The sequence below is a fragment of the Bison bison genome, unplaced genomic scaffold (genome assembly GCF_000754665.1).
Source record: "Bison bison bison isolate TAMUID 2011002044 unplaced genomic scaffold, Bison_UMD1.0 scf7180017864181, whole genome shotgun sequence".
In the NCBI taxonomy this organism is placed as follows: Eukaryota; Metazoa; Chordata; class Mammalia; order Artiodactyla; family Bovidae; genus Bison; species Bison bison.
In genome coordinates, this window is record NW_011494753.1 from 3453807 (window position 1) to 3479056 (window position 25250).

The 25250-nt window shown below is 45.9% G+C and overlaps 1 protein-coding gene across 2 annotated transcripts in view; it reads right to left on the reverse strand.

Moving 5' to 3' along the window:
• The window catches only part of TJP1 (tight junction protein 1), a 163328-nt gene extending 138539 nt beyond the window's left edge, over positions 1-24789 (reverse strand). The window contains exon 1 of one of the 2 annotated variants that reach the window (XM_010843257.1): positions 24718-24789. In XM_010843257.1, the coding sequence (XP_010841559.1) occupies positions 24718-24741 (24 nt within the window). In that variant the 5' untranslated portion in view covers positions 24742-24789. Of the gene's footprint in view, positions 1-14631; positions 14695-24717 lie in introns of those variants that run through there. The other variant, XM_010843258.1, reaches the window with a different exon arrangement.
• Between the last annotated feature and the right edge of the window lie 461 nt (positions 24790-25250).

The following is a 25250-nucleotide window of genomic DNA, read 5'->3' on the forward strand; positions in this document are numbered from 1 at the left end:
GAAATTAGAGTAGGTAGATTCATTTTGAAAAAATAAATTAAATGGGAGGAATCAAGTCTATGTGGTCTCAGGAATCAAGTCTGTGTGGTTTATTACACATCTACAGTAACCAAGACTATGTGGTATGGACAAAGATCGGTATTACCAATACAGACATGCCCGATTCGTCTTGACAAAGGTGCAATTCCAAGGAAGGACAGCTTTTCGAACAAGCAGTGCTCTAGCAATTAGACATTCATTGGCCAAAAAAAAAATGAATATGGACCAAAATCTCACATCTTATACATAAACTAATTCAAAACTGATCAGACACTTAAATGCAAAACCTTTAGTGGAAAAAAAGAGAAAATCTTCAGGATCTCAGGTTAGGTAAATATTCATTGGAAGGACTGATGCTAAAGCTGAAGCTCCAATACTTTGGCCACCTGATGCAAAGAACTGACTCATTGGGAAAAACCCTGATGCTGGGAATTATTGAGGGCAAAGGGAGAAGGGGGAGACAGAGGATGAGATGGTTGGATGGCATCACCGACTCAACGAACATGAGCTTGAGCAAACTCCAGAAGATAGTGAAGCACAGGGAAACCTGGCATGCTGCCATTCATGGGGTCAAAAGAGCTGGACATGACTGAGTGAATGAACAACAAGAACAAAGATTTCCGAAACTCAACATCGAAAGGACAACCCACCGGAGGAAATAGTGAAGAACTGCACATCATCAAACTTAAACACTTTTGCTCTGCCAAGGACCCTGTTAAGACGATGGAAAAGACAAGCCACAGACTTGAAGAAAATAATCGCAAACCACATACCTAACAGAGAGACTAAAATATATAAGTAACAGACGTTTCACTGAAGGGAATATTCACATGGTTATTAGCATGAAAAGATGTTCAACGTCCTGAGCCCTCAGGGAAATGCACATGCAGTGAGGTACCACTGCACATATATCAGTCAGAATCTGCTTTGTGACAATAACAAATGCCCAGAAAGGACCTAGGAAAACTGGGTCACTCATACATTGCTGGGCTGCCCAGCTGGTGCTAGTGGTAAAGAACCTGCCTCCAGATGCAGGAGACGCAGGTTCCACCCCTGGGTCCGGAAGATCCCCTGAAGCAGGACATAGCAACCCACTACCATATTCTTGCCTGGAGAATCCACAGAGGATCCTGACGGGCTATAGTCCATAGGGTCACAAAGAGCCGGACGTTACTAAAGTGATTTAGTACACACGCATACATTGTTGGTGGAAACTCGGTTTGGTAAAGCCACTCTAAAAATGTTTGGCAGTTTCTTATGAAAGTAAACATGCAATTAGTACACCCAGAAATTTCATTCTTGGGCATTTATCTCAGCAAAATTAAAACTGATATGCACACAAGAACTTGCACATGAATGTTCACAGTAGCTTTACTTATAAGAGTCCCAGACTAGAGTCAGTCCAGGTGTTCTTCAGCTGGTGAGTTACACTGGGGTCCAGCTATACCAGGGAATACTATTTGTCAATAAAAAGGAAAAACCAAGTTAAATCTGTAACAATTTGGCTGAATCCCCAGGAAATCATATCGAGTGAAATAAGCCAATCCCAAAAGGTTCAGTCTGCACCGAATGCTTGATTCCATTTATATGACATTTGAAATTATAGTATCTTATAAACAAAGAATTAGCTGTTGTCAGGAGTTAGGGACCTGCCAGGGGAAGGGAAAAAGTTGCACGTGGTTATAAAAAAGCGACATATGAGAGCTTATTGTGGTCTTGGAAATAGTATTTTGACTGTAGTGGGAGATACACACAAACCTACACATGTTGCACAAGTGATGAAACTGTACAGAACTTAACACACACATACAAATAAAACTAAGGAAATATCAATAAGATCAGTGGACTGTATCAATGTCAATAACCTGGTTGTGATATTAAACTGTCCTTCTATAAAATGTTATAAATGGGGAAACTGAACAAAGTATTCAAGGGACTTCTCTGTATTGATTTTCATAACTTCATGTGAAATTACAACTATCTGAATAAAATTTTAATTAAAAATATAAAAGGCTACATAAACAGATATATTCAGATCAAAGTGGTTTCATTTTTTTCTACAAACTTCATATTTAACACAATGGCCACGCTATAAAAACTGAATAAGAGGAACGGATACCCTGTGGTTATTTATCAACATATCAAAACTAAAATAAATACAAGTACATTCTAAAAATATATTCAAAGCTCTGTAAAATGTAATCAGACAAGGTTACTAAATGTTCTTGTTTTCCGGATCATGACAATGATTTCCTTACATCAAAACCTAGAAATGAATATCCTTTGTTGACTGACTTTTGCAATGAATGCTGTTCTACCACGATAACAATACCAAGGCAATGGTGGTTTTTTCATGAGCGGCTCCCTCATGGAGGGAGCAACCGTGCATTTGCATCTCCAGCAGGCGGTTGCAGGATCTTCTCCACATCACCACCAGGCTCCCACGAAGCAGGGAGAAGAAAGTGGATGCATCTCAGTACTTCCCCTCTAATAATACATGGAGACATGACCAGTCAGTCCATTCTTGTGCCATGACATTTTCAAAAGAAATCACGTAATTACTCGGAAAAAAAATACGTATTTACCAAATATGTATTTACCATGTGCAGGAAGTTAGGTGAGCAATGAAAGGTGGCCCCTTTAGCTAACTGACCAATAGCCACTTAATCCCACCGAACAGTTTATCAGTCCCACCCATGATACACCCACCAGTCCTCCAAAAATTGGGGGCCGAAAAGAACCCCTTACTGCCTTGTTGCTGTTCAGTTGCTCAGTCATGTCCGACTCTTTGTGACCCCTTGGACTGCAGCATGCCATATCCTTCCACCATCTCCCAGAGTTTGCTCCATTTTGTCAGTGATGCCATCCAACCAACTCATCCTCTGTCTACTGGTGGGACTATCCCTACTCTGGAACATGTTTTATACTGAAGTAACCTTTGGTGGTCACTGGACTCATTAGCTGCTCATAAATACTCCATGAATACATACATCTAATTAGAGTAGACTGAATTATGAGAAAAACTGGAGGATAGAGAATCTTGTTATATAACCTGCAGCTGTCAATCAACAACCCCCCTGGATTATGCAAATAGCCCTGCCTTAAAAATTCTGTACTGCAGCCCTCTGGGGCCATTGCCTCCCCGGCATGGCCCATCTCTCCCTTGAAGTGTCCTCTCTGTTCTTCCTTTCTGTGTGCTCAGTCATGTCCATCTCTTCAACACCTGTTCTTTCTTTCCTTATTGTTAATAAGCTTTCTTGCAACAGATAAGAACTTATTCTTCTCTGTGTCCTTACCAGGAACTGAGGTCCACGTGAGGAAGGGTCTCCAGACTCTACTACACTAACATAGATACAAAAAAGGTAGAGAAGCACCAAAAAGCTATAAACAAGACAGCCAGCCTCTGTGCTGGCAACTGGGGGGTGGTGTCCACAGTAGGGTGGATGGTGGCCCATGAGACAAGTCCACACCCTGATCCACAGGAGCTGGAAAATGTGACCTTGTTTGGAAAAATGGGTCTTTACAGATAAGGATTCTGAGACAGGCAGCTGTAAATCCCGTAAGCGTCTTTCCTTTCACGAGGGAGGCAGAGGAGTTGTGAGGGAAACAGGGAGAAGGGTGTGAAGCCCAGCAGAGGCTGGAGAGCAGAGGCTGCCAGCCTGGCACATCTAGCACTGCCCAGGAACACCAGGCAGCCACCCAGACTGGAAGGGACAAGGGTCAGTCTCTCCTGGCCTCCTGCAGGGAGCATGGCCCTGCCAAATTCTGGACTTCCAGCCTCCAGGACTGTGTGCTAATTTGTTAGAGCAGTCTCCCTTCAGCAGGAATATAATCCACATACCTGCCAATCAGAGGAAAACATGAAAACCACTATCTTTCAAATTCAGGATAAAATAGTCTCAAGAATACCATAGGGTGGTTTCCTCGGTGGTGAAGAATCTGCCTGCCAATAAAAGAGACATGGGTTTGATCACTAGTCTGGGAAGACCCTACATGCCTTGGAGTGACTAAGCCTGTGGGCCGCAAGTACTGAGCCTGTGCTCTAGAGCCTGGAAGTCACAACTACTGAGCCCACGCACTGCAACTACTGAAACTCGAGCACCTAGAGCCTGTGCTCTGCAACAAGAGAAGCCACCTCAGTGAGAAGACAGCACACTGCAACCAGAGAGTAACCCCTGCTCACTGCAACTACAGAAAAGCCCGCACAGCACAAAGACCCAGCACAGCCAAAACTAAATAGATTTTTTTAAAAAAGAATACCTTAGAGCTCTAGCTCACAAAAGTGTGAAAATATGAAACACAGTATCAAGGAATAACTTTAGCCAACTATGCATGGACCTATACGAAAACAAAGAAAAAAGTTAATTACTATTTTCTTAATTATTACTTATACTTGTTTATTTATTTAAGTCAAGAAGTGGGACATGCCCAGCTGCTGAGCGAAGGACTAACACTGTAAGATGGAAGTTAGTCTCAAGTTTGTTTGACACAATGAGAAAAAAAAAATCCCAAATATATTTTTCAAAGGAATATAAATGACCCCAAAGTACAAATGATATAAAAATCTAGTGATAAAAAAGATTTATGAGGTAAACTGACAGATATGATGATAACAAGACCTGCTGGATACTAGACATGACATAAAGGTATAACTAATAAAACATAAGGAAGAAGCTAAATGGAGCAGAACAGATAACAGAGAAATAAATCCTGTTATATAAGAGAATTAATCTATGGTAAAGCCAGTAACAGGAAAGAGAGTATCAAATCAGTAAGCTTTACAAGGACAAAGGCTGGACCCAGGTAGGGTAGGGTGGGGATGGGGAAGGATTCCTATCCTTGTATCATACAGTACGTGACAATGAACTACACAGGAATTGAAGACAAATTAAACAAGCCAGAAAGAGTGGGCTTCCTGGGTGGCTCAGCGGCAAAGATTTCGCCTACCAGTGTAGGAGACATAGTCAGACATGAGTGATCCCTGGGTCGGGAAGATCCCCTGGAGAAGGAAATGGCAACTCACTCCAGTATTCTTGCCTGGAGAAACCCACGGACAGAGAAGCCTGGTGGACTACAGTCATTAGGAAAATGCAAATGAAAACCATGATGACACACCCCTTCACAACCACGAGGATGGCTATAATCAAAAAGACCAATAGAAACAAAAGTGGGAGGACACAGAGAAGCTGGACTTCCATGTATCACTGATGGGGATGTAAAATGGCTCAGCTGCTTTAGAGAAAAGTCTAGGAGTTCCTCAAAATGTCAAATACAGAGTTACCAGCAATCCCACGCCCAAGAGAATTGAAAACATACACCTCGATAAAAACTTGTAAACAGTTAGAGCAGCATTATGTCACAATAACTGAAGAGCAGAAACAGCACAAACATCCACCAACTGATGACTGAACAAACTGTGGTCTGTTCACACAGAGCAGCCCTAAGAAGGAGCAAAGTGTGGCTGCCACACGAATAAGCCTTGACGACATCATGTTAAATGAAAGAAGCATGACATGAAAGGCCACATATTGCATTAGCTCATCTGTATGAAACACTGGGAAAAGGCAAATCCATAGACTGGTGCTGACAGAGGCTCAAGGGAGGGTAACTCGGGGTGACTGCTAATCACCACGAAGTTCTTTTGGAGTGAAGGAATCCTCCTGGTATTATGAAGTTGTATTTTGATCTTAAACCACGTCATGAAATAAATGTGGGAGCAAAAATTTTAAAATAAAAAGAACAGAAGAATATTTCAACAATCTTTCACTGGGAGAGGTCACCCTTCTAAGCATGACATGGATTAAAGAAATTTTAAAGGATAGATGAATTTAAGTTAATAAAATTTACAAACTTTTACAATACAAGAGACTTCCTGAATGGTTACCGTTGGACTGAAAAGAGGTGGTTACAATTAAAGTTTTTAAAAGGCCAGAGCAGGTGACACCTGAAGGTCTGTCTCCTTCACACGTGGACCCACCCTTGGGACCTGGTCGTGTTTTTCTGCCACATGGACAAGAAAAGCAGAGGAGGCCTTTCTGCAGCCAAACAGAATGAAAGATAGAGGACGGTGTTCAAGTGCCCTGCTCCAGGGGCCTCTGGCCAACATACAGCCTGCCTGTGGCAGCTGGGAGATAATTACGACTGGTTTTTTTTTTGTTTGTTTGTTTCTTTCTTTGGTCACACCACGAAGCCTGTGGGATCTTAACTCCCAACCAGGAATCAAACTCACACCTCCAAGCACCCCCAGCAGCGGAAGCACAGAGTCTTCACCACTAGACTACAAGGGAAGTTCCCATACTGGGTACTCTTAAATAAACAAGCCTGTATTTTCAGTTAGTGGCTTGTAACAAACACTGCCTCATTTCCAAGATTATTATTATTAGAAAGTGTTCTATTATTAAAAGAATGGCCTTATTTCTTTTATTTTTTGGCCGTGCTGATTCTTAGTCACAGGACACAGAATCTTTAGTTGTGGCATGTGAACTCTTAGTTATGGTGGGGTCTAGTTCCTTGACCAGGGATCAAACCCGGGCCCTCTGCAATGGGAGACTGGAGTCTTAGCCACTGGACCACCAGAAAAATCCTCATTTGTTTTAAAATCTTCTAAGTGTTTACACCTTTGGGTTTTTGTCCAGTGTTTCTGTATTAACATTCCAATTTTAACATTAACAGTGTCATCTTCCTGAAGTCCAACCAGGAAGTCAGCTCTAACATCACACTTGAAAGCACACCAGCTTGCTTCTGGATGGTCTTGTCCGTGGGTCTGTCTTATTTACAGGACCATCTTATTTAGAAAGTCAACTGTTTTGTGCCATACATTTCTCTGTATGGTGGAAATTAATTTTTGGTTGGTTTTTATTTTTACATCTATGCTCAATCATTTCATGACTTTTTAAAATGTAGTTGAGTTAGTTTCCACTGTACACCAAAGTGATTCAGTTATGTGTGTATGGATATATTTTTTTTGTTCAGTCAGTCGCATCCAAGTCTTTGAGACTCCATGGACTGCAGCACGCCAAGCTTCCCTGTCTTTCACTATCTCCTACAGTTTGCTCAAACTCATGTCCATTGAGCTGATGATACAATCCAATCATCTCATCCTCTGTCATCCCCTTCTCCTCGTGCCCTCAATCTTTCCCAGCATCAGGGTCTTTTCCAGTTAGTCAGCTTTTCACATCAGGTGGCCAAAGGATTGAAGCTTCAGCATCAGTCCCTGCAATGAGTATTCAGGGTTGATTTCCTTTAGGATCGACTGGTTTGATCTCCTTGCAGTCCAAGGGACTCTCAAGAGTTTTCTTCAACACCAGAGTTCGGAGAAGGCATCAGTTCTTCGACGCTCAGCCTTGTTTATGGTCCAACTCTCACATCCATACATGACTACTGGAAAAACCACAGCTTTGACTATATGTACCTTTGTTAGCAAAGTGATGTCTCTGCTTTTTAATACACTGTCTAGGCTTGTCATAGCTCTTCTCCCAAGGAGCAAGCATCTTTTAATTTCATATATATATATATACACACACACACATATATACACATATGCACATGTATACATACATATACATATATATATACATGCAACATTTATATCTATTCTTTTCCAGATTCTTTTCCTTATATGTAATAACAAAATACTGAGTGCACTTCCCTTTGCTACAATGATTTTATAACTTGACAAGAAAATATCTTGGGGAGAAAAACTGATTGCAGGACCTCTTCAAAGATATGCTGGCCACCACCGGAATGAAACCACAAGGACGTGTGTCCCGCTGACACACCCTCTGTCTCTGCCCTGCCTCCAGACCCCTGTCAAGGAGAGGATGACCTCACACCACATCCCCGCCCTGGGGACTGCATCCCTCTCCTGGGGACTGTGTCCCTCCCCTGGAGGATCACATCCCACTTTCTGGCCTCACTCTTCCCGGGAGTCCTTCGTACCCTCAGCTCACTGCCCTCCTCTCCTCCTGTCCCTGTTGCCTGGATCCGGACAGCAGGCTGGAATCACAGGCTCTGCTTTCCACTCATCTTAAGGTCATCCAAGGCACTGTCAGACTTGCACAGCTATACTCACCTACTGAGAGAACATGCCACACTTGCTCCAGGGTAACCCAAGTGTGTGCACTGCAGACAGGACTACTGTTTACTATGAGTCTTGTGGGTGGAACCCTACACATGTTCCAGTCCTGCTGAAGCTGAACCAGGATATGAGAACAGAAGATGCTATATGTACTTTAGAAAAGCTCTCACAGGGATTGAACAAAACAGCTTTCTTGAGATTTGTGTAATTCACATACAAAGACACCGTTTGAAAGTGTACAAACTCGGTGGTTTTTAGTATATTCACAAAGAAGTGCAACTATCACCAGTATCTAATTTCTGAACAATTTCAGGACCCCGTTAAGGACCTCGTTCCAAGTAATCGTCACACCCTATTCTGCTCCCCTTCCCAATCTTCTGCTGCTGCTGCTGCTAAGTCGCTTCAGTCGTGTCCAACTCTGTGCGACCCCATAGACGGCAGCCCACCAGGCTCCCCCATCCCTGGGATTCTCCAGGCAAGAACACTGGAATGGGTTGCCATTTCCTTTTCCATCCCAACCTTCTAGTCCCTGGCAACTACTAATCTATCTTCTGCCTCTGTGAATTTGCCTACTCTGAGTATTTCATATGCATGGAAGGATAGAATATGTGGCCTTTTGTGACTGGCTTCTTTCTCTCACACACACAATGTTTTCAAGGTTCACCCATGTTGCAGCATGTGTCAGTATTCCATTTATTTTCATGTCTGAGTAATATTTTATCATATGGATGTACCACAATCTGTTTACCCATATATCAGCTGATGGACATTGGGGTTATTATGAAATAAAGTTGCTACATGTCTATGTACAAGTTCTTGAGTGAACGTACATTTTCAACTCTTTTATATACATACCCTTAGGAATGGAATTGTTGGGTCACATGGTGACTCTCCCCTTCACGGATCACAGTCTTGTCATGGTAAAGGGACTTATATAATTCAATGCAGCTATGAGCCACGCCGTGCATGGCTACCCAAGAAAGACGGGTCACAGTAAAGAGTTCTGACAAAACGTGGTCCACTGGAGGAGGGAATGGCAAACCACTTCAGTATTCTTGCCATGACTTAGTGACAGTTTTCAGACACAACTTAGCAACTGAACAACAACAAAAAAATGGTAACTATACCATGTGATCTATATTAACATTTTTAGGAACTGTAAACTTTTTTACATAGCAGTTGTACTGTTTTACATTCATACCAGCATCCACAGGGGTTCCAGTTTCTCCACTTTTTAGTCAACATTTGTGACTATTTATCTTGATTATAGCCGACCCAGTGGTGTGAAGTGGCATCTAATGTGATATTGATTTGTGTTTCCCTGACAGCCAGTAATGCTGAGCGTCACATACTTGTTGGCCATTTGAATACTTTCCTTGGAGAACTATTTATTCAAGTCTCCTGTCATTGCTTCTTCATAGCTGACTTGTAAGAGTCTTTTATACTTTCTGGACACCAAGCCCTTAGGAGATGTGTGACATGCACGTATTTCCTTCCATTTCGTGAGTTGTTTTTTCACTTTACTAATGGCGTCCTCTGAAGCACAGAAGTTTATAACACTGATGAGGTCTAACACATCTGTTTTTTCTTTGGTCACTTGTGATTTTGTTGTCGTATCTAAGAATCCACTGCTTGTTCCAATGTCAGAAAGGTTTAGCCTTGGGTTCTCTTCTCATGATTTAGGTCTGTGATCCACTCTGAGTCAATTTTAGTGTCTGGAGCAAAACAGGGGCCCCAGTTCATGACTCTATATGGGACGTCCATGTGTTGTCCAGCACACACATGGGACTCTAGGTGACCTTGATGGGTACCTCCAGTCAAGAACCACGAAATTCTGGTGGTGGTAGACACCTCTAGTACCTTCATTTCATAGATGAGAAATTTTAGGCCCAGAGAGACTGAGGTAAAACTGCTCTGTATTTGGAAAAAAGGAAGTTACAGGAAGAAAGAGAACCTGGTTCCCACTGTTTAGAATTTCACAAACATTGCCATGTTGGAATATAAATACAATGAATCAGAAATAAGCACAGAAACAGGAAGAATGGCACGGGATGGCAACAAAGAGACTGAGTTAACGGGTGATGTAAGCTAAGGTGCACCATGCGGCGAGGGTCATTCCAGCAGAAGAAAACTCACTCAGGAAACCACTAGGCTGGGCTGTCACAGCACACACACATAGTCACCTGAGAGGTGGGGCCTTAAACCAGGGCCAACAGGACAGGGAGTGAGAGCAGACAGGATGAAGCCCGGGCAGCTGTGAAGCATTGCACGTCCACGCGGAAGAGGCTCCAGCAGACCAGATCAGGAATCAGCGGCTGGCGACAGGGGTGGTGGGTGCCAGGCAACAGTAGTGGTGGGTCCTAGGCAACAGGAGGCCCTGGAACAGCTCCCGACAGGGGCCCAGTGCAGAGTCCTCAGCCCACCCCCAGGTTTCTGATGCAGCTGGCAGAGAAGTGCTGTTTGGCACCTTTAACACATCTTGACCTCAAATGCCTGCTGGGGGTTAAGGGTGAGGAGAAGCTCTCCGTGGGGCGCTAGAAGCCAGCGCTCCCTCCTCAGGCCTGCCTGGCAGGAGAATCAAGGATGCAGCTGGTCAGGCCCTGTGAGCCTTTCAGTTCGCCACCTGGGTCTAGTCTAGAGAGAAATAAGCTGAGGTGGCTCTCGGGGGAAAGTGAGAAAGCAGCTGCTGCCAGTCCTCTGGGGGTGTAGAACCGAACAGTAAGGCTGGCCTCAGGACCTGGGTGTGTCCCACCCACCCTCCCACCCACCACCTGCTCTCAGGAGAAGGACAAAACCTTTGTTGAATCTGCTGCTTGCAACAGTTTGCACTGCTGGCTCCCAGCCTCCATGGCCAGTCCTTCAAGATGGCGAGTCAACTGTGGTTTCTATTTTCCTGCTGAAGGAAAGTTTCCTTTCCTTACGACATGGCCAGTCCTTCAAGATGGCGAGTCAACTGTGGTTTCTATTTTCCTGCTGAAGGAAAGTTTCTGTCGTTTCCTTACGACAGAAAACTGCGGAAAGTTCTTACCTGTCATTCCCTGAGCAGCGCAGGCTCTTTTAAACTACAGGCTTCAGCTTTTCCAAGGCTGCCTGGACATTTCGAGGGGTTGATCAGTGATACACTGTTCACTTCCTTTGTCTTCAATTGGTACCTCTCCAAAGATTTCTCTCTCAAGATGAGAAGACGTTCTCTTCTGAAGTCTGCTCACCGCTTCCTTCTTTCAGATCTTTCAGAGCGTAAGCTCCTTGAGGGGAGGGACTGTACCCGGCTTAGGTGCTAAGTCGTGAGTTTAGCAAGGTCCCAGTCTCAGGCCGTGGTCACTACTGAGAACTGCACGGGACACCCACTGTCAGGACAGTTATCTGCAAGTTCTTTTCTGGTCCAGTTGCCTGGAGGCCTCTGGGTCAGGTTCAAGTCAACAGAGCTTTCAACCCAAATCAGGGACACAAAAGACAAGCAACCTAGCATCTGACCCTGAGGTCTCCAGGACCGAGGGGCTGAAGCTCCAGCTGGAGGGGCTGGAGTGAGTCCTGCTCCATCATCGCCATCCCCACTGCACTTATCCGCTGGCCACACAGGCGCTTTCTCTTCAGTTTACATCTGGCTTCCTTTTTCTTTGTCTTACTGGGCACTGAGTGGTAAACACGTCTGCTACTTATCATTCCTTTCAACTTTTTGCTTTACAAACACCTGTATTTTGCTTGTAAATCTCTTCTTTAAAATTGAAACAAAAGTTCTATGATAAGAAGCAAACATTAACTAAATTTAGAAGGCTTAAATTTAAGCCTTTTTTCCTCCTCCTCCAGGAGATATAAGATGGCCTGGCCCTTCCAGGTCTGATGTCAACATTCAGGAAACCATGAGAGCTCACATGAGCTAGGATCTTCCTAATTCACTTGAGCTAGAATCTGCAACTGAGTTTTAACAGGATGAGCAAGATGTAACAGGACCAGGAAACTATTCGAGGACAAGATCAGATGGCTGTTCCTGGTTTTAGCTACATAAGTCAATACCAATCCTCCTGACAGGATAAGAACCACTCTTTCTGCAGCTACCGACAGCAGCAAATGGTAAGATGCTAACCAAGGGCATCTGTGTACAGCCCCGGTGCCCGTCAGACGAAGCGGACAAGCTGCGCATGTTAACCTGAGCTCTGCCTCTCACTCTTCTCCATCCTGTTGAAGATTCTACTCTGCCGGGTCTGGTGCAGCCTCAACACACACTTCTCCCCACAGAGTAGGCTGTGGCTTCCCTCAGCTTCAGGGTGACTGTAACATGGAAAGAAACTTGCAATATCCATAAGAATTGGGGGCCTTTCACAATATGATCATCTTTAGCAGTACATCTGTATTTGTAAAAAGTATTGTAATAGATATTTGACAGATGAATGAAGGTACACAGACATGGTGAAGAATCTGGAGCCACGCTGCACACCTAGAGGAAGACCAATCTGCATCTGTCAGTTAGCGGGGCGAGAGAAGATGTACACACACCTGGCAGCACCTCACATGAGGCCTGAGCCAGGTACCATCACCAACACCAGACAAGAGGTGGATCTGGCCCTCCAGAGCCTTAACAGCTGCTGCAGAACGTAGAAGAGGAGTGAAGGAGCAGACAAGAGAGACAAACAGGGAAGCTAAAAAGGCAGAAGCAGCTTGTTGAAGGGGGCCTTCCCACGTAGCCCAGTGGTAAAAACCCACCTGCCAATGCAGGAGACATGGGTTTGATCCCTGGGTCAGGACGATCCCCTGGAGGAGGCAATGGAAATCCACTTCAGTATTTTTGCCTGGGAAATCCCACGGACAGGGGAGCACGGCAGGCCGCAGTCCATGGGGTTGCACAGAGTCGGACACCACCGAGCGTGCACACACACACAGGGATCTAGTCTCATCTAGGCTCTGCCGAGTGGGAGGCACACACGGTCTCCGAGAGAAGTCCCTGCCTTTGGCTGTTAGTGACACAGAAACAAACCTGCAGATAACAACTGCAGACGCATTCTTCCATCACAGGCCCTCAGAAGAAAGGAAACACAGAGCCGACATAAACTTGACGTAAACACAGCTTTAAGAATTTTTTTCTTCTCCTTTTGGTGATGTGACACCTTCTCCTTTTCAAAAATAGCAGCATATTAATTCTCTGTTACCTCTACTCTGTGGAATCTGCCTGTATGTCTGGCATGACTTTCTCCCATGCACCCGAGTCTTGCCCCCTACCTCCCTGCCCCTTCTGTAACACCCACCTGAATTTCAACACATTTTTCCCTCACAAATGGAGCATTAGCTTAAGTCACTGACTATATTTAGAGCCCATCTTCACCCTCACTGAACATACAGGGTAGTTGCCATAATGGTTCTGGTTGTTTATGAAGAGAAACCATCCATTTCCATCAGTACGTTTAACTACATCATTTGTGTGCTGCAACACGGCTTTGACAGATGCAAGGGGAGGGGGGTGAAATGTCCAGGCCAGTGGGAACACAAATGACCAGCATTCTTCACCTTATTATGTGAACTCCCTGCACAGCAGGCTATGTGGAATTCGTGTGGGATCTTATTTACTATATTACAAAAGCTGCCCTTAGCGTATGTTTTCTGCGGGACAAAAACAAACAGGCTGCTCTCATAGAAGTCAAATGTCAGATCAGAAAATAGTCTGGAATGTTTGGAAAGCATTCCAGTGCTTTGGATCCACTGAAGACTACAGCGTGTCCTTCACGACAATAAACTGATGGAGGGGAAAGGCACGTTCAGTAAACACAGATGCCTCTGGTTGGGAGTGAGCCATCAGGAGGAGAGGTCCAGTGGCTGTCCTCAGCCGAGCCTGCCAGGGAGGCCGTGGGCTGGGGGTATGGGACCTCAGGGAGGCAGCATCAGGATCCCCCAGCCTCACAAGGAAGGAGAAGAAAAGGGGGAAGGAGGGAGGAGGAGGAGGACAGGTCACTAGGGTCCTGTCCTGTCTGTGTGGGGACCCAGAGTTGCCTGTGTGTCTGTGCTCCCTGAGACCTTCCCAAAAGACCAACCAAACTAGACTCAAGACATTTATTCAGAACACTTAAGATCAATTCTGTGGGGCTTCCCCTGGCTCATCAGTGAAGAATCCACCTGGAATGCAGGCGATTCAGGAGATGTGGGTTTGATCCCTGGGTCAGGCAGATCCTCTGGAGGAGGAAATGGCAACCCACTCCAGTATTCTTACCTGAAGAATCCCACGGACAGAGGAGAGGAGTCTGGCAGGCTACAGACCATGGGGTCACAAAGAGTCAGACATGCCTGAAGCAACTGAACACACACGCACACAAAATCAATCATGTACCACATCAACCGTATGAAGTGGAACGAGTGATTCCTGATGGGCACCAAAGCTGTCCTGGACACAAGAAACCTCTGCCATCTAAGCTGAGCAATGCCCAGATAAGTCGTGCTGGCTGTCTGGCCCATATTAGAACCTGGTCTTTAAGTGTAAAAGCCAAGGGCAACAATGAACAAGAAACCAACTGAAAAAATGAATGACCTACCTGAGGACCATCACAAGAGGGGACAAAGGCAAAACTGTAAAGGCACCTGTTGGATGTCCAAGCATGGTCCCTGGAGAAAAGGCCTGCCTGCCTCCACACCCGCTCAGCCCACGCACTTGGGCAGGAGAACAGCACTTCCTTCCCTCCCACGGTAGGCTCAGAACGCGGCCCTCCACTCCTCCCACAGGAGAAGGAGAGGGCATGTACTCCCTTGAGACTGTCTTAGTGTGTAAAGTATGTGTTTTGAAAACATTTCCAAGTAGAATTAGTAGAATTTTTGAGTGCCAGCTCCTAGCTGCTTCTCTGTGATTTTCTAGGCATTCAGCATCAGCAGTCAGTTCTAAGAACCACTGGTCAGTCATAAGGCTGCTAGCCCAGCATGGGGGCTGTACGGAGGCTCAGAACAGGACATAGGAATGGTTGAGGGGAGGCTTCACTCCCTTCTTTGCCTTTCCCGGTGTTCTAGAGTCTACACAAGCTCTGAGACCAGGCCCCGCATGTGTCCAGTCCTGAGGTCGAGGCCCAGCTCCAGGGGCGCCATCAGTGAAACAGAGTCTGGTGCTCCTCTGTGTCTCCCACCAAGTTCAGTGTTCGCACAGACCATCACCCTATAAACACTGAAAGAGAGAAGGAAAGAGGGGAAGAAAATCGAGAGAATGAAACAGCCAATCGAGTCTGGCATCAACAGACAGTAGCTTCCCCAATATTTGTTGAAAAAATGAATCCCCTAATAAGGTAAACAGCCCAAATTCAATTTTTTAAAACTTCCTTTATAGACTGGTTCTGAGGACCTAAAAGAAAGATTTTGCTACTGCTAACAAACTTTGCAAAAAGAAAAGTTTTCACAATGGGAAAACAAAATTTTGGGGGAAAAAAAGTAATGAGTAGGAACTAGCTCTAGCAGATAATAAAACATATTATGAAGTTTCAATATCAATACAGTTTGGAGTTGAAAAAGAAATAAAACAGATGACTGGATCACAAAAAGGATTAACATACATGAGAGAATTTAATTTATGATAAAGGTGCATGCGTACACGTAAGTTGCTTCAGTTGTGTCCAAGTCTTTGCAACCTCATGGACTGTAGCCCACCAGACTCCTCTGTCCATGGGATTCTCCAGGCAAGAATACTGGTGTGGGTTGTCTTGTCCTTCTCTAGGGGATCTGCCTGATCCAGAGGTCAAACCCATGTCTCCTGCGGCTCCTGCACTACAGGCAGATTCTTTACTGCTGAGCCACCAGGGAAGCCCATGATAAGGGTCTATCATTATAAATATAGGATTTCAAGAAAAGAGATCACTTAGGACTTCCGTGGTAGTACAGTGGCTAAGACTCTCACTCCTAATGCAGGGGGCTTGGGTTGACCCCTGGTCAGGGAACTACCACCCACATGCCACAACTAAGACCCCATGCAGTCAAATAAATAAATAAAAGATCACTCAATCAACGTGTGTAAATGTAACCAGGAAGCTATCTGGAAAAAACAAAGCCAGACTCCCTCATGCTTTATACCACAATTAATCTTAGACAAATCAAAGGTTCTAATGATGCAAACACGAAGCATAAGAGGAAGCCTGGGAGAACAGTGAGGATGTGCATCATCTCAAGGCCGGAAGAATGATCTCTTTTTGGGCAGGACATAACCTCAGAACCAAACAACAACAGGGAAGACATTAGTGACAAGACACAAAGGGTAACTTCCTTATTTTAGAAAGTGCTCATATGGACAAAAATAAATAAAGCAACAGAATAATGGGGAAGGTATCAGAAAATTCATGGGAAGAGAAATACACATCTCAAAAACAAAAATCAGAAGATGCTTGACTTCACACATATTTAAAGAGGTAAAACAAATAATGAGACACTGTTCATTTTACCCTTCACACTGCAAACAGTGGAGAGGGCCTGGAATGAAGCAGAGAGACACCATGGAGGGGAGTACACATTAAATGCAGTGTTTCTGGGGACTGTGGCAATGTTTACCCAAATGTAGAGAACATCCATCTCAGCACGCCTGGGCCACAAAGAATCTGCCCTACACACACATCCCCTCAGAGAGCTGCTCTAGGGCCAAGGGTGCAGCAGCAGCAGTACTGTCCCCTGGAGACACCCTGCACTCAGGTTCAGCCCCATGACCGCGGACACCGTCGGGGCCCTCCCGACAGTCCCGGACACCCTGTGCAGACAGCTCGCCAGGCTCCAGTGCCCCATCTTTCCTATCTAATATTACACAGCCCACACCAGGCATACAAAGTAACATTTGTTGAATAAATGAACAAACGGGTGAGTGAACGTGTCAATAAGGCAAATTAAATTAGCTAGCTAGAAATACAAGTGGGCAGATGAGAGACAGGACTGAAACACAGGGGAGAGGCTAAAAAGTAAGAACTTTACAACAGTTCTCTAACGAATTTAACATGACTGGTGTGTAAAGCAACTTTTATATTAAGGGTGCAAAACCATGTTACAATAATATACAGAGCAGCAAGAGTAGACAGTAACGGTCTCACACAAGGGGCAGGCTGGGCGAGATGGGGGTGAAAACAGACTCAAGCTCTGGAGACGAGTTTGTTAAATAACCATGTTTCTGTAAACAGGCTGCTAGATTTATCGAGCCCCCGGGAAACTCTCTGGAATGAGCACAGAAAATGCTGCTGCTGATTAGCCCTCCTAGCTGGCGGCGGAATGCTGACCTACAAGGGAAAGGCTTGCCCTCCAGATTTTACATAACATGCCCTTATCAACTCCCAGCCAGGACTGTCCCCCCAGGACATGAGGAAGGGGACCCTCCTTCTGAGCAAAAGCCTGTTCTCTCAGAGCCTGCTGCCCACCAGAAACTGGTCATCCACACTTGCCTGCTGATCAGAATGGATCACTTTACACTGAGGGCAAGGAAAAGGACAAGGAAGGATGGGGAAATTAACACAATAAAGGGAGGAAATCAGGGCCATGCGTGTGTGACCACCTGCCCCAGGTCACAGGGGACCTCGGGGCAGCAAGGCAGGTCCTCTACCCACAGCAGGGCCTTCTCCAGCCACCTGAGGGCTAGTAGCTCCAGCGGCAGGGAGGCGCCGTGCCCAGAAGGTCCCACTGAATCCTGCTCAGTGTCTTCACTTGACAAAGGAAAGGAAAGCAGTTCCTACAAAGAGGACACTGCCCTCACTCAGAGCTAATAACTGAAGCATCCAGCTACGACTCCAGGCTCAGGTTAACCAGCTCTGGGGCTGTTTCCCTGACAGTTCTGAAAAAGAACTCAAAGCAGGAAATGGAGTCAGAGAGAGATGGAACTTCCAGTCTTGTGAGAGTAACAGTAAAATGAGCAGACTGTAATGACCTTAAGGAGCACTGTGAAATAGGGAAGTGTCTGCCGCTGGTTTTCTGGCTGTGGTGGCCAATCTCCAAGGGCGACACCCACACGACCCCCACGTTCTTCCCACAGGGATACCCCCACCTCCTGAATGCAGTGACGTGGAGCCCTATGACCTCTGAGGCTGAATTCTGAAGAAGCCTGGCAGCTTCCATCTCTGGGGCACCTGCCCTGGGAGGAAGCCTGACACTCAACCCAGAGGGCACTCGAGAGGCATCGTGGACACCCAGCCCAGGTCCACAGGAGCCCTGCCACACCCCAGCTGACCACCAGCCCAGGGCAGACTCTGGGGAGAACCAAGGTGAACAAGAGACAAGTCAGCAAGGTCTGGGGTGGGTTCCTATCCAACAACAATCACACAACGGCAGGTACCCATGGTGTGATAAGCCCAGAAGTAGACTTCATGCTCTAAGACGTGAGAAATGCAAACCAAATAGGTTAATAAACAATGACTGTGCTTTTACACTGCTTCTTTGAATGGAAGACCTCAGAAATGCTTCTCTATTTCTGAGGTCTTTCGAAGGAGCGCAGGTCTGAACACAACAGCAGCACCAAAGCGGGGAGGAAGGCTGGGGGCCGAGTGGACCGCGACAGTGACCACAGGGGACCCAGGAGGCCGCAGCTGAAGGGCACAGGACAACACTTAACTTTCCATCGGAAACACCTCAGCCCTGCTGGTTACTTCTCTTACAAATTCTGGACTGTTCTAGGGTTAGAGAGGAATTTATACTGTGAGCATAAGTGTGCTTGCACTGTCTAACTATGGGACGAAATCTTTTTTTCTGTACTTTCTCAAGAGTTCTACCTCTTTTTTTTAGACTTACACCTTACTGTGTTTCAAAGAGAGATGATTATGAAGGACTGTAAATTCACATTCAGATTTAAAATAGAAAACAAAGATGAAAGCACAGACTAGAACAGAAAAAATAAACAAAGCACAATTCAAGGATAGAGTAACCAAAACACGTTTCAGACCCTGGAGAAAGTAGGTACTTTGGGTCAGGTTCTAGGGGTATCTCACCCTCCATAAGCAATTGAGTCCCCCAGTTCCTGAGCCAAGTCCCTCCTGCCACTCAAACTGAAATGGGCCTCACAGGATGCGTGGGGCCTGGAAGAAAGCTGTGCAAGAGCAGGTGCCCATGAAGCCACAGGCACACACACTTGGGGCCCTGGCAGGGAGGGGCAAGGCCCCAAGCCCAGGAACTTCCAGCAGCTTTGAGTTTTTCTTTTCATGTCTATTTGGCAAAGGAATTTCTTTTACAAACAGACCAACCCACTGTGTTTTTGCCAATGATACTAAACACGTGTGTGACATTTTCTCGGTCTTTCAGGCTTAAAACATTAACTGCGGATATTAGTGGTTCCCAGATTCAAAGGAGACATCATTTGATGTTAAAACCTAATTTAGAAGCTAGAAACACCTAGGGGAAGATCAAACAGGTAGATCCTGCTCCCAGGCCCAGTGGCCACCACCCATCCTGTGTGAAAGCAAACTACTCTGTTTGGGGAGTTGGCCCCTCTCATGAATCAAATTGGGCTTCCCTGGTAGCTCAGCTAGTAAAGAATCTAATGTCAAATTAGAGACAAAGAATCTAATAAATCAAATTAGAGACATAGACAGAATATAGAAGACTGTTCACTTATGATGAAGGCAATGTTTGCTAGTCCCGTGGACAGCAAGGAGATCAAACCAGTCAATCCTAAAGGAAAGCAACCCTGAATATTCATTGGAAGGACTGATGCTGAAGCTGAAGCTCCAATGTTTTGGCCACCTGACATGAAGATCCAACTACTAGAAAAGACCCCGATGTTAGTAAAGACTGAGGGAGGAGGAGGAGAAGGGGACGACAACAGAGGATGAGATGGTTGGTTAGATGTCACAATGGATAAGAGTGTGAGCAAACTCTGAGAGACAGGGAAAGACAGGTAAGCCTGGCATGCTGCAGTCCATGGGATTGCGAAGAGTCAGACATGACTTAGTGAACAACAACATTTGCCATGCTTGGTATGCTTCCTCAGTGTCACGCTTCCATGTTCTCATGGAGCAGATATCAAGCTCGGGTCTCCCTTTCTCTCAGCAGGGTGTAAAGGTGACTCCACCTGCCTAGCGAGACCCTGGCCACTTCCTAGGGGATGGACCACAAAGGTATGCTGCTCCAGATAAACCTAGAAGGCCTGTACCGTAAATGCAACTGCCGATCATCAGAGAATGTTTTGCTGAGAACAGAAATATATCAGTGCTGCACACAGTGCAGCAATGGACAAGCTCCCACCCCTGAGGCTCAAAGTCCGTATCAGAACAAAACAAGAGACCGAAAGGAGGGCAGCTTTCCCAGGCCACCTCCTCCTCTCCCCCAAAATGTGCCACCCATGGGGATGTTCTGGTCATGAAGCTTAATGCACAGACAGGGATGACAGGCCACATTCTCCTTGGGTCCCCATCTCAGTGTCACCACCATCACAGCAGTGACAGAGAGGGGGTGCAGCCACATGAATAAAACAAGAAGGGCCTGTTCTGAGGCCACATGGGGCCTGCATCCTGGCTCCTCTCTGGGAAGGAGGGTGATGGGTGAGAATGGCCTGCAGGGTGGGTGGGCCTTGTGTCACCGATGGGGTTGCAGGGCCCAGCGAAGTCCCCACTCTGCCCTGTAGGAACCAATCAGGCCCTCAGCTCACTGGAAGCTGCTCGAAGAGCAGTAGGGGGAGGAGGGGGACCCCACCAGCATGCCCCAGTCACGGGGCGCAATTGTCGACAGCCCTGACACAGCCTGCAGCAGCCAGAGACAATGCCAGGGCATGGCAGGAATGTACCCAATTATGAAAGAGGAGAAACCTCAGCAAATTGTTGTCTATGCTCTTTCTGAGCTGACAGAATGGCGTTACGATGAGCCAGGAATGGCCAGTCTCTCAAAATCCAAGTTAATGAAATTTTCTAAAACCAGTAAAAACTAGTAAAATCATCCTTTTCAACAAATGTAGGATTAAGCATTCTTATTTGTTGGCAAATCTGATCGTTGAGCTTTTGAGGCAAAAAGTCCAATTCAGCTCCTTATTAAATGAGGAATGGCTTTTAAACATGACTGCTTAACGAGCTGCTGTATCAGAAATGGCAACCCACGCCAATATTCTTGCCTGGAGAACCCGATGCACAGAGGGAGGGCTATAGTCCATGGGCTCACAAAGAGTCGGACACAACACTTTTCACCAGTATTACAGCTATTAATATACTTGCTGCTTCTAACGACATGTGTATGTATTACACACACAAACATCATATAAAAGTACTACCTACTTGATTCTGACATGCATATGTATAAAACAGGACCATTTTACGATCACAAAAAGCAAATACACCCATAAGAACGACATTAAAGGGAGTTGGATTTCCACTCCCTTTCTTGGTGGTAAGCAGCATTCACTGCTGTCTATTCCTCACTGGGGCTGCAGCCCAAAACCTTGTCCAGACTGAAGGGATCTGTTACTTAAGAAACTCTTCCTTAAAGTGGATGCCCCCCAAAGTGCCCACCTGTCAGGCACTCGCAGACCCTCACAAGAGGCAAGGAGTGCCACAACTAAGTCCAGCCAACCACTGTGGAACTGAAGCTGACCTTCCACTCCGGCCCAGTAAGCGTGTGCCCCAGGGGAACTGGGCCTCCAGAGAACTCAGCACAATCCTGACACCCAGCGTACCTGTGGATACAAATGTGAGAACCCCTCATACCTGCTCTGAGGGGTCAGGACCCTGCTAGGGGCAGAGCCACACATTTATGAGGACAGAAACACATGAGAGGCCCAAGGAGCCAGTGCACTCACAAAGCTGGAGTTTCAGTTCATTCAAGTTACCTCACTCATCCCTTCCTTCTGCTGCTTTTCTGTACAGTACATCCATTCCCCCTCTGCTTCAGTGTGGCACACTCAAACCTGACCTTAACTAGCTCAGGACCTTCCTCTCATCAAGGTTCACTGTTTTTACTGTTTCATGTAAAGTAATAACAGGCGTAGAAGATTTTAGAGGATTTGACTTCACATTTGACTCCAGGACATAAAACTGGAAGATCATTTCTTTTAAAAACAAATCCTTTCACTTTTTAAATTAAAATTTGCCTGTTTTACCTAAAAGTATGGTTTCTTAAGAGCCAGTAAATTGTGACTTATTGAGAGCAATGTAAACTGACTTGATCTCCATGGGCAGCCAGGACTTGCCCAGATCCACGAACTCCTGGAAGGAGTTGAGATGGAGGCTCAGATGAGTACTTTGCTCTTAAGGTACTGATACACTCTCATCTCACACAACAGGTCACAGTTGAGTCTACAACCACCACCTGTCCTTAGAGCAGAGATGAGCACTTAGAGGAAGTCTCTGCAGGCATCTTCTGAAAGATCCCCACAATTACAGAGTCCACAGCATGAGTGATTTCTGATCACGCACGTCAGTGGCTGAAATGAAAAACAGTCTCCCTTTTGTATGTCTCTGTTTCCGCATTTGTTTGCACAACATTCCTGTTCGGCCTGGGCCAGCAGGGAAACTGGTGTGGGAGGAGGGCTGGCTGGGGGTTCGTGCACGCACCGGAGCAAGTGACCTGCACGTTGACTAGTGCCCTGGCCTCCCCAGCACCCTCTCCCCCACACATTCCTACACAAGGGTTACAGCAGGATAAAGAGAACAACAAATACCATGTTAGCAGGCGAGCAGCATCTCAGAAAGGCAGGAAGACAAGCCCTGGGGCTGATCTGTGTCCCCTCCTGCTCTCATGCTGCACACCCGCCCCCCCCCCCCCACCTCCTCAAGGTGTCTCCAGGACTCACCACCTCCCCTAGGGCCAACACATTGGGGCCAGATTCTCCACCGCCTTTTTTTCCTCTCTTGAGTATTTTCCTTAGATGTGTATTTCTCATGGGCTTCCCAGGTGTCTCAGTGGTAAAGGATCTGCCTGCCAATGCAGGAAACACTGGAGACATGGGTTTGATCTCTGGTCAAGAAGATCCCCTGGAGAAGGAAATGGCAACCCACTCTCCAGTATTCTTGCCTGGAGAACCTCACAGACAGAGGAGCCTGGTGAGCTACAGTCAATGGGGTCACAAAGAGTTGGACATGACAGAGTGACTAAGTGCACACCCACAGATTTCTAATGCTACATTAATGATTTAATTAGGCCAATCAATTTTCAGTGATTTAAAACTAAATCTTGGTGTTCTAGGAAATGCGTCTCTGGGCAAAGCCATCTGGTCATCAGCATCAACACCAGTCCTCTTCCTACTGGTATTTCAGGGACAGGACCCCAATATCCGCATGTGATCTGGACCAAGTGACAAAGTCAGCCCCTGTATCACAAATACATTCATCTTGTTAGCTACTCTGAAACATGTTAAATATTGTTTTAAGAAAACAATTGTTTCTCATTAATAGAGTTAATTTCAAAATTACACAAGCTTTTACTACAGAGTTTCGCTGAAACACATTGTTTATAGTTTTAAGAAAACAATCACGTCTCATTAATACAGAGTCAATTTCAAAATTACACAAGCTTTTACTACATTTATTGCTTTCGTCTCCACCACATTCTCAACTATTTCTTTCTTGGTGCAATTAACTGCAACAGTTGATTCAACCATTTCTCTGTGTGTATGTACATTCAGGTTTTTTTGTCTTTAATAACAAAGCAATAATACTAGTTGTAATAATAAAAACAGCAGTGACCTTGTCCATGGTCTTTTGCATCCTTTGCAGCCAGGTAGTCCAATGCAGTGGGTAAGGAGGTAAAGCTTTAGAGCTCCATTACCTGCGCTCACATCCTTCCAGCATCACTGCTGAACCAAGGACAAGCAACAGACTTTCTGCTTGGTTTCCTTCTCTGCTCACCTGCGGTGATACAAACTGACAGACACGGCATCTCATCTACAAAGGCTTTATCCAGCCAGAATTCATCTCCTGTTGTGAGAGCAGATGCAGATTTGACCTACAACTTGCATACCTTTCGCCCCTATTCAGGAAGCTTTGGATATTTAGTAGTAATTCCCAGATAAATCAGTGAGATTTAAAAAGTGTTTCTGGACAGTAAAGTCTGACACCCTTGCCTCAGCCCAAGCCGGACTGAAGCTGCCCCAGAGCACCGACCAACAGACCAAGGAAGTGAGCCCTTGCATCGGGCCAAGTCCCACCATGTGCTCTGCTTGTCTGTCTGTGTTGTGGTTTGGGGGAGGGGAAAGAGGTGTCAGCGGACTCACAGATACACCACAGCACAGACCTTGAACATGACATGACTCTCCGGTCCCCATCCCCAGCATTAGCAAGAAAAGACTTCCTGGTCGAACCTGGAGAACCTTTCCAAGATGACTTTGTGACGTTCATCCTAAATCATTAGGTAACAACGCACTCAACAGGCTGCAGGAAAGGGGCCACACAGTGACCAGGAGGCACGTGGTTATCAGGCACAGAGGATGGGAGGGGGACCACAGTTAAAGTTGTAACTGGGCTTAAATACAAAATCCCCAAGAGATTTAGGTGGTGGATTAAAGCTGAAGAGCAACCATCCACAAAGTTCCACCTCCGCCCCACCCCCCACCCCACCTAACCACCTTCCCCACAATCACAATCACAGGTACAATTCATGTGACCAATAAAGGTTAAAACACTAACCACAAGGAAACCTGTTGGATCAATCTGGTGGAGGGATTTTAAGTCACTAGGAAAAGCAAACAGACCCAAGATCAGACCAACCTCCTTGTCCAGTGGCGACGTCATCACTGTGGAATGCCTCCTGACTGCTGTCGGGGCTTCTTTCAGCTTTCTGATGCTGCCACTCCTAGGGCTTCAGTGGGAGGAGTGCTCACATGACTAAGGCACTCAAACTCTTTCAAAATGGTTCTGAAAGACCTGATGTAATTAATGAAAAGACATGCCTCTCCTTGAGTTCCAGGACTTCTGCTCCCGCTGGGAAAGACAGTCTGGTAAATCTGCTTCCAATGCTAAGATGCAGAGACCCCAGCATGTGGAATACAGTCTACAGCCCACTGAAGTCTACCTGCTTCCTCCAACTAATGTCAAAGAAATTCAACTTAGAATCTAATAAAAGAAAAAACATCTCTTTCAAGCGGTGGGCTTGCCTGAGGACTTAAGAGAATGCTGGGTCCACTTCCTGTGGCCCTGGACAGCCTGCAAGGGCAACTCTCAGGGCGGGGCTTGAGGCGGCTTGTGCACAATGCCCGAGAATGCGGGGAATGCAGACCGTCCCTCTCTGTGTTCTCTGTCAT